The 14,292-nt window shown below is 40.0% G+C and overlaps 1 protein-coding gene across 4 annotated transcripts in view; it reads left to right on the top strand.

Moving 5' to 3' along the window:
- Window positions 1-5: 5 nt before the first annotated feature.
- Rock2 (Rho associated coiled-coil containing protein kinase 2) overlaps window positions 6-14,292 on the top strand; it is a 173,794-nt gene continuing 159,507 nt past the window's right edge. For all 4 annotated transcript variants that reach the window (XM_004642329.2, XM_023702389.1, XM_023702388.1 and 1 more), the window contains exon 1: window positions 6-146. In XM_004642329.2, the coding sequence (XP_004642386.1) occupies window positions 6-146 (141 nt within the window). The remainder of the gene's footprint in view (window positions 147-14,292) is intronic.

The following is a 14,292-nucleotide window of genomic DNA, read 5'->3' as shown; positions in this document are numbered from 1 at the left end:
GCGGCATGAGCAAGGCCCCGCCGCCCGGGAAGATGCCCAGTGACCCCGAGGAGGCCGGGCCCGGGGACGGGTCCGCGGACCGCCGCGGGAAGCTGGACGCTCTGCTCCGGGACCCGCGCTCGCCCATCAACGTGGACAGTCTGCTGGTAGGTGCCCGGCCGGGTCCCTGCTGCCCTCCAGCCTCTAGAACGGCGTTGCGGCGCGGATCCTCCCACCCTGGGTCGGGGTCCTCTCCTGTGCTGCGAGGCAACATCGGCGCCTCCTTCCCGCCTACCCGCAGGTTTAGGGAGGAAAAGCGGAGCCCTGGCCCTGCTTCCAACGGAGCAGCCGAGGTTGCAGAGTGTCACGCTCCCTAGGCGCGAGCAGATGACCGTGGGCAGTGCCTACCCGGGTGCGCGTGAAGCTCCGCGTCCACTGTTTCCCTTTAGTAGGTGCACACCTAGCTAGTTTTGCTGTTTGCTCTTATCGCTGAGCATTCCTTCGTAGCTATTTGGTGCATCTTAACTTATGTAAATTGAATTTTCCCAAGGTTGTTGCTCCAGTCTGTATCGTAGAGTGGAAAGAATCTGCCCCCTGCATCTTATCTTTTCTAAGGACGCCCTTAGAAATCCAGATTCATAGCCACGTACAGGGTGCTTGTGACTCTTGATTAAGAGGCAAACACGTTTTGCAAAGAAATGCACTGTGCAGTTCTGCCATATTTCTTTACTTTTGCCAGTGTTGACAATTGGCTCTTCCGGACAGTTTAAGAGTGTAGGAGAGCTATAGTAATAGGAAAAGGTGTTGTGGATAGGAAAAGGTGGGAAGAAGAGAGCAGAAAGGGTCCTCTGGAAGCAAGCACTGGAAGGCTGAAGTTAGGGTGGGCGATCACACCTTCTGCTGCAGGATGCGCAAGACGCGATGTTCAGCCCTGGGTCTTTCTGGGAAAAAGCTAGTGACTTGCGCTGAGAAAAACCGCCTCTTCCCTTGCCACTGCCTGACTTATCTTCTGAGGCTGTTGGTTATCCTTTGGGGTTTCTGAAATCATTTGCACAGTGACTCAGTCCTGTCTGGCCAAAATACAGGAACTGACCGAAGAGCATATCTTTGTGTACAAAGTGTAGAACGTAGCGATGTTGTATCACTTTGTACGATGTGCCGAACTGTACCTGAATGGAGAAAATGCTGTGTTGGTCTGGTTAGGTATTTGCTTTTACTGAAGTTCCGGTTAAGGTGTTGGGAATGGGATTGGCTGCGTGAACGTCTTCATCTTTCCTAAACTAATGCAGACTAGCTTCACTCCCAGTTCACTCTCAGTATTTTCACTTTGGTATTTTGCTAGTGAAACTTTGACCTAAGGCCAGAAAGTTTAGTTAAAAATAGTACCTCAATCCTTGATGAATCTCAAGTATTCATCAGGTTTGGACTGAAACCCAGATAAAATTGTTTTGTTTCCACTTTACTTTTATCCCTTGGGTTTTATAGTGATGTTAATTACAATTATTAGGGTTATTCACATCTTGGAACTAAGCTGTTTATACTAGTGATGTGATCATACTTTTTTTTTTTTGGGGGGGGGGAACCGGGGATTGAACTCAGGCCCTTGCGCTTGCCAGGAAAGCGCTTATTCCACTGAGCCATCTCCCCAGCCCCATGTAATCATACATTTTGCTTTGATATTTTCTGAATTATTAAGATGAAGACTGAATCTTTAAACTGAAACATCACACATGCTCTATAAACAATACAGTCCATTTAGTACTTGAGGCAACAAAGAGACATCCATTAAGGTGATATCAGCGATATGAGAATTGACATGGCTGTTGCTGGCTTGACAGCACTGTTATTGCTGCTTTTAATTGCTTAAATATCATTCTGAAGGTGAATATGAGTGATTGTTGAAGTGCAGTAAGCCTTGCCAAGCTGAAAAGTGAACAGGTTTCCAGGAGAAATGTTTTGTGGAGAAACATTTCTCCTGCTTCTGTTGAAAATGGACACAAGTGAAAAAAAAAAGTTTAAAGTTATAAAAATTAGAAATATTGGAATGAATTAATTTTTTTGTGAATTTTTAATTGGTAACGTTTACATAAAAATTGGATATTGCAACTATTTCAAGTCCATTTGGGTGCATTAAGTACATTCATGTTGCTATGCAAACAATCCCTTTCCACAACTTTTCCTCTTTTGCAAACTGAAACTGCAAATTAATCTTTGAAAGAATGCTATAAAACCTTTTGTTTCCTAAAATACTGATGAAAGAATGGCTGGTATCACTTTAACAATTTGAAACGTAACCATTTAAGCTGCATTTCACAACTGCTCATTGTTTTACTGCACATCGTTTTTGTTTTGCTTTAGAAAATACGTGTTTATTAGAGAAGATTTAGGGAATATAATCTAATAGGGACACAGCACGCAGCACAGTCCTTTTCCTCAGGAGCCCAGAGAAGGATCGGAGAGCTTCACTGCCCTGAGTGACAAAGGAAAAGGATTTGCATGTGCCAGAAGTAACTGTGAAGCTATCAGTATCCCAGGCCAGAAGCCACTTGTGGAGGAAAGTCACCCAGATAACGCACTCTGAGCGCTGGACACTGGAGTGCCCTTTAAATGTATCTCTTGGTCCTTTGACATATTTTTAGTTAATTGCTTTAACTTTTCTTTTAAAAATAAAATGGTTTCATTTACAATTTTCTGGTTACATAATTTTTAGTCTTTGTCATTATCATTTCGCCATCATGAAAGTGCTAGCAGTCCCCAGGCATGAATGAAGCTGGATTTTAAGACTGTCTCAATGAGGAGACCAAATTACTTTTTTCTTTGCAGAAGCTGCTGGTTACTTTGTGTGGGAGCTTAAATTAATCAGAAGATAATGTATCTTTTTGTGTTGCAGATTGTGAGCTGCTTGATATTAAGTAAAAATAGCTTTGAGAAAGGTTTGCTTCTCTAATACTTGTTGGGGTAGGGTGGAGGGGCTCTGGAGACCCGTTTTTGCAGTGCTTGAAACCTTTGTAAGTACCTATGCTTTGTTGTCAAGACTAGATCCTCACAATGCTTGCCTATTATGGTAAAAAGAATTGTGTTTTAGCATTGTGCTGAGAAATGGCTTTCTAAGTCTGTGCTTCTGGATTTCGATTTATTTTACTTTTTCCAAGAGAAAACCAGTCATCTAGTCTGTAGGATTTAGGTAAACTATTACTTAAGACTTATGTGGATGAGTAAAGGTGATTAAACATTTATGTACCATTTTCTGTGGTTCAGTCATTACTGAGTGCTATCAGTATACCTATATATAGATCATGTATTTCATGTCACAGTACATAGTTTTTTTTCTTTCAGCTTGGTGCTACTTGTCTAATTAAAATAGAATAAAAGTTGAAAATTGTTAAAATTGTTTTATACTTTTTTTTTTTTTTTTTGGTGGTGGTGGTGCTAAGGAATCAAACCCAGGGCCTTGTGCATGCAAGGCAAGAGCTCTACTGCTGAGCTACATCCCCAGCAACCCCTATACATGTATTCCTTTTGTGAAATAAGGGTTGGACATTTATGGCATATAGACTGGTTTATTTTATATTATTATTATTATTATTATTATTTTGGTGGAACCGGGGATTGAACTCAGGCCCTTATGCTTGCCAGGGAAGTGCTTATTCCACAAGCTGTCTCCCCAACCCCTATTTTACTTATTTTAGATCGGTTTATTTTAAAGCTTACATTTTTCTCGCTCTTTTTTTTTTTCCATAATTTTGAGTGTTTCTCATTATCATTTGATTTTTACCATCATGAAAGTGCTAGCAGTCCCTAAACATAAATGAGGCTTATAGCATTCTCTCTTGGTGTAGATAGTAACAGCTTTTACTCCAGAAACATTCAGTAGTTTAGGAAACAGAAGTTTTTATAGCATTCTTTCAAAGCTGGATTTGAACTCACCGTGTAGTCCAGGCTGGCCTTGAACTTGCCACAATCCTCTTGCTTCAGCCACCCTTCCGAATGCTGGGGATTACAGGTGTGCACCACCACACCTGGCCTAAAGGTTGCATTTTGATAGAAAATTTTGAAAATGATATATAAAGTTTACTATTTAGGTAATGTTGAATTTTTTGCAGGTCCACAGCTCCTTATTCACAAATCTGATATAGGAAAAGCTCTGAAAACCAAGTTTTTGCTAAGATTTACTTGTTGACCTGATCTGATGTTACAGTGTTTAGTTCATTCATCTCTCTTGGTGCAGGTGGTAATAGCTTTCACTCCAGAAATGTTCATGTGCTTGATTTCAAGATAATACTCCAGATTTCCAAAAGGCCTTTTGGAAACATACAGTATAAGCACTATGTTACTTTTCTAAAACAAACAAGGAAGTGAGCAAGTGCACAAACTCCAGTTTAAAACATCTTGGTTTTGCAGCCATTATAGGCTAATAAAGGAAACGTGGATTGGTAGACTTCTGAATAGTTGTAAAGAATAGCGGATAACTGTCTTGAGACACATTTGGTTACTTTCTCCATGCTGGAACAACATATCCAACACTCAGAAGTTGAAAGAAGAAAGGGTTTATTATAGCTCACAGTTTATGGAGGTTTCGGTGTATACTGGCTGCTTCCAAGATGGCATTGCAGAGGAGTATCACAGAGGAGAAACAGTCCATGGAATGGTAGGTTGTGCCTGCAGCCCAGGCTGCAAGAGATCTTCCTTTCTCTCCATCCCATCCAGGCTTTAAGCCTTTTGGGCGGTGTCATCCACACCCAGGGTGGAGCTTCCCATTATTTATCCACACCCAGAACTATGCCAAACCAGTCAATGCATTGATTTGGTTCCCACACCTTTAATCCGCAAACCCTAGATGGAGCTGCCTCTGAGAAGCCCCTCATATGAGCCCATAAGGCTTTGGGGGGGTGGGGGGGACATACAGACAAGCCATAACAAGACCTGAGTTTGTTTTTGCTGAAGCATAGTCAGACAGAACTCTTTCCTCATTTTGAGTTCTGAGAAAAAAAAATATAGCATTCAAGTTCAGTGTTGAAGCATGAAGGCCATTAATGAAGTTGCACAGTAGATACAACACTGACTTACTAAAATTACCTACATGCTGCTGTTTGGTTCAGTCTGGTATCCACTTAACTGCTTCCTTGCAAGTTTAATACTATTCTTTTGCTTCATTTCACAATTTATATTTGTGCATGTCCCTGAACGTTTTATTAATATTTGCTTTTTTTTTTCTTACCTGGCCCAGGCTGCCCAAGGGCATGTCTGGTGAGGCAAGTGGAACTGGGGATCGAACCTCAGTCACCAGGACCTGACTGGGTTTGCCCAAGCAAGTGCTTAAACAACTGAGCTAACCCTTAACCCCCCCCCCCCCGCAATTCGTTTCATATTGCTGGCCACTATAAATCATTTAGCTCTAGTTTACTTGATGGCTATTTATATATATTTTTTTCTGTTGTAGAAAATGTGGCTGGGACCATTCCTGAGCTAATTCATAGAAAAAATTTCTGTATACAAGATGTGTGTGTGTGTGTGTGTGTGTGTGTGTGTGTATGTGTATATATCTGGGAGTACAATTGCTGAATTTCAAGATATATCTGGCATAACTATTTAATAGAGGTTAAATTTTTCACTTTGATTATAATGCATTTAAAGAAGATGGCAAAGGTGAAAGAATTCACAGTGAAATACTCAATATCTAATTACTTTTCTTTCATTGAAACAGGGTCTTGCTATGTAGTTCTGATTGACCTTAAACTCAGTATGTAGCATAGGCTGTCCTTGAATTCACTGGGATCCTTTTGCCTCAGCCTTCCAAGTGCTGGAATTATAGGCATGAGCTTGGCCGAATTGCTATTTTACTGTATTTTTGATTCATTTAAGGAAGTTAGAGGTGATGGTATGTTTCACTTAAATATTTCAGCATGCAGTATGTGTTTAGCTCTTTAAATAAAAGATTAAATTTATGAGAGAAGGAATATACAGATCTTAAATGTACCACTGATGAGTTTTGACAGATGCACATATGATGCAAATTCTTATCAAAATACTTGATGACTAATCACTTGGTAATATATTGTTATTACCAAGCAAGAAATCTTGCTCATTTTTTTTTTTTTTAACTGTTTCCACGCTCCATTCTCTTAGGACTGATTGCTTTATTGTTGTTTCCCCAAAAGAATGCTTTTGTCTCCTCTAGAATGTCACATACTGCGAATCATACAGTATATATTTTTAGCATGTGACTTCTTTAGGTCAGCATAGATTCATCTATGTTATTGTGTGGATCAGCAAATGTGTTTTTATTGCTGGATTTTATTGTTATATATTAAGTAAGTCACAGTCTATTGAGCTATCTCCTATTGATGAACACCAGGTTGTTCTTAAGTTTTTGTTTTACTAAGGTATACATTGGTTCTTTCTAAAGCTGCTGTGAACAATTGGTAGGATGTCCTTGGGTGCATAGCCTGTTGTGGAATTGCTGTGTCATAGGGTAGATGGATGTTAGCTCTAAGGACACTGCCAGGTCTTTTTTAAAGTGTTTATACCATTTTACTCCCTCAGTTGCTCCACATCCCCCTCAACTCCCTAGTCTTCTACATTTGAACTGTGCTGTTGTGGGCAGTGATATCTCCTTGTAATTTTTATTTGCATATCCTTGATGACTAATCACTTATGTATAAATCTTCCTTTGTGAGTCAGCTGTTCAGATATTTTTGCCAGTTAAAATGTCCCAGATTAGCCAGAATGCTGGTAGTGCTATCTCTCTGGGAGGCTGAAGCAAGATTGCCACAAGTTAGAGGCCAGCCTGACCTACATAGTGAGTTCAAGACCAGCTTGGTCTACACAGCAAGACCCTGTGTAAAATTTTTTTAGAAAGGATATTTCTCTCTTTAGTATGTCTGTTTTTTAATTAAAAATTTTTGCTGGGGTGCTGGGGAGATAGCTCAGTAGAGTAAGTGACTGCCTGGCAAGTGCAAGGTCCTGAGTTTATTATCTGGTACCGCAAAAATAAATAAATAATTTTTTTCTGGGCATGTTGATGTATACCTATAATCCCAGCACTTTAGGATGTTGAGATAGGAGGATCAAAAATTCAAACTCAAATCAGGGGAACTTTGAGATTTATCGAGACCCTGTTTCAAAATTTAAAACAATAAAAAGGGACTAAGATGTAGCACAATGCGGTGGGGGCAGGAAAGTGGTTATTGTTTTTCTGCCCAATTAATCATTGCCTATTCTAAGAGATCTTCTGGAAGCTTTATGGTTAAATCTTACTTTTAGATCTGGGTTATGTTTCTAGCCAAAGTTACTGAGTGGTATAAGTTACTACTTTTCTTTTTAAATGACTATTTAGTTATTCAGACTATTTATCCTCATTTTTCTTAATTTTTCCCCCCCTTCTGGTGCTGGGAATCAAACTCAGTACATATATGGGTTGTTAGTGATTTGGGCTACTGGTGAAGAGACTGGGGGTGGCCCAGTGTGAATACAGCTCTAGAAAGTGATACCAAAAAACCATTCCCTCACAGGTGGGCAGACTGTGTGAGCTTCCTGTTTAACTCCACAGTAACTGTGGGTACACTTGGGTGCCAGTATTCACTTATCCTTGACAGAAAGTATTCTCGTTGCTTTTCCTCACCTTTGTGAAAAGCACTTGGTTCCTTGGTTTGCATTTATGTATTGGGGTGTAAGTGTGCTGACAGGAAAATGCTAGAATTCCTGTTTGATTCCTTGTTGATCTTTTAGGAAATGAAGCTGAAGACCTAATGATTTTATGGCTTATTGCCTCTTTTTGCTACTGGGTTTAGATATCTAAAAATGTTTTTTGTTTTTGTTACAGTTGATTCACCACTTTGTAATTTAGGTCTTTTGTATTTTTAGGGAAGGGTCTACAGGGTGTTCAGGGTCTCACTACTAGATTGACTTTAAGTGATCTGCCTGTTTACAGCCTTCCAAGAGCTGGGATTACAGGCGCATACCACCATGCCCAGTCTCAATTGCAGTCTCAGCATGCCCCAGGGGATTGAACCCCCCACTCCTGCATCTGCTTGCAGGCATAATTCGCTAAGCTATTTGGCTGGCCCTTGTATTTAAGTCTTGGTTTTCATTATTTTCCAGGAGTTTCACACTTCTTTAGTTTTTTTTTTTATTCTGTAGCTATAAAGCAAGAGATGGAGTTATTTATTGATAATGTATTTGGTACAGAGTTTCACTGCACAGCTCGGACTCATGGTGATCCTTCTGTTTTCAGCCTCCCCAGTGCTGGGATTACAGGTATGCACCACCATGCCCTGACTTGGTCATCAGCTCAGCGTGCCCAGGGGCAGGGCTGGCATGGCATGTTGTGCTGGGAGTCGAACCCTAGTCCCTGTGCTTGCCTAAGCACGTGCTTAGTTCACTGAGCTATCTCGCTGGCCCGAGATAATATTTTTAATGTAAAAGATTTCAACTAATTTTATTTTGTACTCATTATTAGTGCTTTTTTTTGGCGGAACCGGGGATTGAACTCAGATCCTTGTGTTTGCCAGTCAAGCGCTTATCCTACTGAGCCATCTTCCCGGCCCCAGTGCTTTTTTTTTAATGCCTACAAAAGTGGCAAGCAGAAGACCCTCCTTCAGCAGTATTTTATGTAGATGGAGACGGCCAGAGCAGGGCTGGTATCGTGTTATCACTCACAGGGTGTGTTAGGGAAGACTTAATGCGCTAAACATTTTCCTTTGCAACTTGGTTAGGAGTACTGAATACTGTGGAAACAGATTCTTGTTTGATGAAGTCCAAAATAAAACATCTTGTGTGTTCTTGCCACTTTGTTCTCACCTAAGCATGGAGAGAAGATGATGCATGGACATCTGTACGTGCAGAGGATGGCCTTGAGAGGTAGACATAGCAGAAGGACATGAACTAATTTAGCCACTTTCTGGGTTGTGGTGAAGCAAAGTGTCTTGGAAAAGATTTCAGCTATTTTTATTTTGTATTTTAGAGGAAGCACAGATACTTTGTGTGGTGGAACAGCCCTTATCACTTATGTGTCATCTGTTCTCCCACCTTTTCTTCTTGTTAATCATGTTCAGTTCCTTAGGAATCTAGGTGATTATGCTTTGTGAATAAGGACAGATAAAGTGCTGGCGATATGTTCCAGGGTGAAACCCTTTAAAATATCATATTGGATGTTATTAATAATAAGGCATTTATTTATCAACAAAATTAGATACAAAGGACATAAGAGACTTTGATCATAAATCCAGAATATATTACAAACCATAATGAATGACTCTCAAAAATTTTAGATAATATTAAGCATTCTCATTACTAGCATTTTTATTTGCTTTGGCTTGGTTAATGTTTGTATTATTTATCCTTTTCTAATAAAGTAAATTATTAATTTTTCATGTTGTGTTTCTGTTATGAACAAAACAGTTGAAGAAGGGTTAGGGTTACAGCATCCTTCAGCAAGTACTGGTGGTGTTTAGTTAGACACAGAGCAGACACAGTGTGTCTCAGTTACTTTTCTCTCATTGTTGGGACAAAATATCTAACACCCAAAATTAAGGAAGGAAAAGTTGATGTAGCTCACAGTTCATAGAGGTTTCAGTCCATACTCGGGAGGCTCCAAGGCAGAGTGGCACCTGGCAGAACGCAGCAGTTCATGGTAGTGGAAACAGCAAGAGCAAAAAGGGAGGAGCAGTGGCAGAGAGCAGGCCTCTTCCTCTCCCTTACGTGGCGTTCAGGCTATCCTCCCTAGGGTGGGTGTAGCACTCACACCCATAATCCCAGTATTGGATCATGAGTTAATCCCAAACTCTAGAAGCCTGTTCCATGACTGCATGAGACTTTGGGGAGACAGCTAGACACCAACTGTAACACAGTGTGTGTTGCCTGCAGGAGATCCCTGACAATTACTGGCTGGGTTAATAGGTATAACTTAAAAAAAAAAAAAAAAAAAAAGATGTAGGTGTAATGCAGTTGATGGGACATGCTTCTGTTCTTTGCTTTTAGAATTAACTGAGACAAAACAGATGCTGAAAAACAGTAAACCTATTTGCTAACTTTGCTAGTTCTTTTTATTTTCAAAGCTTTATGGTATACCTTATGTACCATAAATCTACCCATTGTAAGTGTACAATTTAAAGATTTTCATGAAAATGTTACGGTTGTGTAATTGTCACCACTATCTATTTTCATTACTCCCTAAAATTACCTTGAGCAGGTTTATAGTTCATCTTGATTCATTCCCAGCCAGCTGCTCACCTGCATTCTATCTATAAATTCATTATTTGTATAAATTCTTTATAAGTGGAATCAGATAATATGTGGACATTTGCCATTCAGCTAGCATAATGCTGAGCTTATGTGTGTTGCAGCACATATCACTTCATAGTTTACTCTTTTTCATTGCCAAGTAGTATTCCATTGCATGGATGTATTACATTTTGTGAATGAATTAAATGAAGACTTACATTCTCATTTCTCTTGGGCAGATTTGAAGGGATAAGACTGCAGGATCGTATCTTCAACTTATTGTTTAGACTTAGGAAACGAAGTCTTGAGCTGGGCATGGTGACGTATGCCTGTAATCCTAGCACTAGGGAGGCTGAGGCAGGAGGAGTGTTGCAAGTTCAAAACCAGCCTGGGCTACAAAGTGAGCTCAAGGCCAGCCTGAACTGCATAGGGAGATCCTGCTTCAAAAAGGCAAAAAAAAAAAAAAAACAAAAAAAAAAAAAAAAAAAGAAGTCTCCTCTGTCCATAGTCTTCTTGATTCATGGGAAGACTGAAGGTACCAAAGGAGATGCCTTAACTCTCTGGTCCTTGACTCACCAGCTTATCTCCTCTATACCAGTTCTTCCGTTTCAGTGGATGCAGTGCCCATCATTCTGTTTGAAGCTCTTTTCCAGCTGTGTTCTGGGTCTCATTCTCCTTCCTGATGAGGAATATGCTGTTTCTATCTCTTAATTTTGCTTCTTTCTCATTTTGCTCAGGTTTAAGTGTTTCACCCAAAAGACAGACTATAGCAAAAACAGCAGCATAGCCGTAGGAAAAGACCTGTTGTTCTGCCTTCTTGGGTCTATATTTTTCCTAGGACTTTGTCATTTATATACGCATGACTTCATGGTTTCCGTCTGAAAGCCCATCTCTGAGCTCAGCCTTCCATGTCCAGTGACCTCCTGGGCCTTCTGCCGAGTGCACTGCAGCTGTTTATAGAGTAGGTCCCAGATCTGCTTTTCATTTTCTTGGTCTCAGTGACTGTTTTTGTTACCATTTTGGTGTGGACCGAGCCAGAAATCCCCATGGGTAGCCATTACCTTTGACCTCATATTCAGTCTTCAGATCGGGCCAGTGTGTCACTTCGCTCCTATCCCCTGTTGCTTTCTTGTTTCATGACCATCCTATTATTTCTGTAATTTTACAGTAGCCTCATCTAGTGTTCCTTCTGTTAACCTTCTACCCATTTTCTGCTGTCCATCCAGGCTATCAGTGCAGATCTCTCGTTCTCATGCTGTTCCCTATCAGAAAATACTTAAAAGACTAAGCACTTGCCAGGAGAAAGTTCATTATCTGACTTCTTACTTTTCTGTTTCTCTTAGTTATTCCTCCCTTTCTCCCACATTCCAAGCATTTTAAATAGATTTTGTTTGAAGTTGCGCTGTTTCTTCCTTTTTAAAAAAAAAAATTGATTAGTACAGGGTCTACAGGGCCTCACTACACGAATGGGACTCGTAGTGATCCTCCTGTTTTCAGCCTCCCAAGTGCTGGGATTACAGGCACGTGCCACCACGCCCAGTCTCAATCATGTCTCAGGGCATCCCGGGGGTGGGGCTGCCACAGCACCCTGGGCATGCTGGGGATCGAACCCCAGTCCCTGCATCTGCCTGAGTAGGTGATTTAATCCACTGAGCTATCTGGCCAGCCTTGTACCATGTTTCTCTTCCCTCCCCTCCCATTCCCTCCCCTCTCCTCTTCTCCCCTCTTCTCCCCTCTTCTTCTTTTTTTGTGATACCAGGGATTAATCTCAGGACCTTGCGCTTTCCAGGCAGGTGTTTATGCTGCTGAGCTATATCCCTGGCCCTTTCTTAGGTTTTCAAGATTTTTTTCTCCCCTCTTTACATCTAGCTCCTTCTGCTTAAAATGAAAATAAGTATGGTAACTTTCTAAATATTAATCATCAAATAGTATGTGGAAAAATTCCTGCAGTATTATTGTTTGGTTTGCTATCCGATTCTAGATATAGAAGACAAATGTTTATGATAATGTTTTTCACAAATTGACCTAATATGTATTATTATTGTTATTTTTTTATTTTTATTTTTTATTTTTTTTGGCAGAAACGGGGATTGAACTCATGTACTTGTGCTTGCCAGGCAAGCAGTTATTCTACTGAGCTAACTCCCCAGCCCTGACCTAATATGTACTATAATAGGCAATTTGTTTATAGAACTCAGAGAGGATTTCCTCTGAGAAGTTCTCCAAGTGTAGGTCATTGATAATGAATTTATGCTTTTTTGGTGAGCATTTCTCTTGTAGGAAATGTAGATAATGTAGTTGGCACTTGGAAAAATGGACTTTTTTTTTGTGGTACCAGGGATTGAACTTAGGACCCTGCGTTTGCCAGGCAGGCACTTAACTCTACTGAGCTATCTCCCCGGAGTCTGAAAAATGGAAATATAAATACTGGACACAACTTCTTTAAACTGCAGAAAACAGATATTTTAAGCAGGCCCTAGTGATATGCATTTGAAACCTGTCACATTGAGTAGAGATTTTCATGATACATCATTAAAGTCATTATCATAGTGATAATAGTGATAATAACGGGAGGTACATTTCCTGCTGTATACCAGCTACTACTTGGAAGAAGCGCTTTTACTAATTTGTTAGATTTCTTTATCATCTTTCTGGTGATACCAAAATAATGTGGTTTTTTTGGATCAGCCTCTTTCACTTTCTGATATGGACTTAGATTCTTTCTTTGTCTTTTTATGGCTTGGTAGTTCATTCTTTTTAGTGCCAAATAATATTAATTGTTTGGATGTACCATAGTTTATGTGTTTACCTACTGAAGGACATCCTGGTTGCTACCAAGTTTTAGCAATTGGAATAAAGCTATTATAAACATCTTTGTGTAGGTTTTGTGCGGACATAAATTTTTAACTCCTTTGAGTAAATCCCAAGTGCTCTTGCTGGACTGTATGGTAAAGTCAGACTCTAGTACCATAGTGTTTTGGAAAAGGAAGGAGACAATAGAAAAAGGGGCGATCATAAGGAAGATACAAATAGGTACAGCACAGAAGATTTTCAAGGCAATGTAGATACTATGGATATTACTTAGTGACAACATACATTTGTCTGAAGTCACAGAACGTGCACTCCCAAGAGTGGATCTTAGTGTAAATTATGGACTTTGGGTAAAAATGGTATGTTGATGTAAATTTATCAGTTTATGGAAAATATGCCATTCTTGTAGGGGATGTTGATGAGGGAAGCTTTGTTGTGCGGGGTGGGGGATGGACCAAGGAGTATCTAGGACAGTTCTGTACCTTCCTCTTAAGTTTTCTGTGAACTACCATAGTACTCTAAAAAGATAATAACATTATTTTTAGAAATAGTCTATGCTTAGAGATACTTTGAATTCAGATATAGTGTCAAATATTCTAAAAAATTATGACATCTTAGTAGAGTAGAATTGGCTGCATACTTTTTGTGAATATAAGAAACCTGTTACTTCTCCATATTAAAAAATTGCATGACAGTCAGAGTCTGAGTAGAGCCCTAGGTGTAGCTCAGTGTTAGCCATAAGTTCAGTCCCCAGCAGCAATGCCCCCCTGACGCCTGCAGGAAAACAAAACAACCCCCTTTCACAGCTCCCCCCAAACAACAACTCAGAAAGGTGTTGCACATCTGTAATCCCAGCACTCTAGGATGCTGAGGCAGGAAGATTACAAATTGGGGCGTACTCTAGGCAACTAGGTGAGTTAGAAAGATTCTGTCTCACAGTAAAATATAATGATTTGGGCTGTAGCTCATTGTAAAGACCCTGGGTTGAACCTCTGCCACTGCCCCCAGTCTAATTAATATGTGTCAAACAGTACAATTTCACCCAGTTCCTTCAGAAAGGTTTACTGATTCTGTAGCTAAAAATTTGTATCTTATAGGGCTAATATCTTACTGAGGATATGTTGTCCTGTTTTATGTAATGATTTATGAACAATGTAGAATAGATGTTCTTCATATTTTCATGAATGAAGACAACAGGTTTGGAGAGATTAAATAACTGAACTAGTGTAATATCTATGCTGAGTAGCAGAACTGAAAGTTATTGTCAGTCATTTGTAAGTG

Source organism: Octodon degus, unplaced genomic scaffold (assembly GCF_000260255.1).
Source record: "Octodon degus isolate 3935 unplaced genomic scaffold, OctDeg1.0 scaffold00151, whole genome shotgun sequence".
Taxonomy (NCBI): Eukaryota; Metazoa; Chordata; class Mammalia; order Rodentia; family Octodontidae; genus Octodon; species Octodon degus.
The sequence above is the reverse complement of the archived record's forward strand: the minus strand, read 5'-3'. Positions and strand labels throughout refer to the sequence as shown.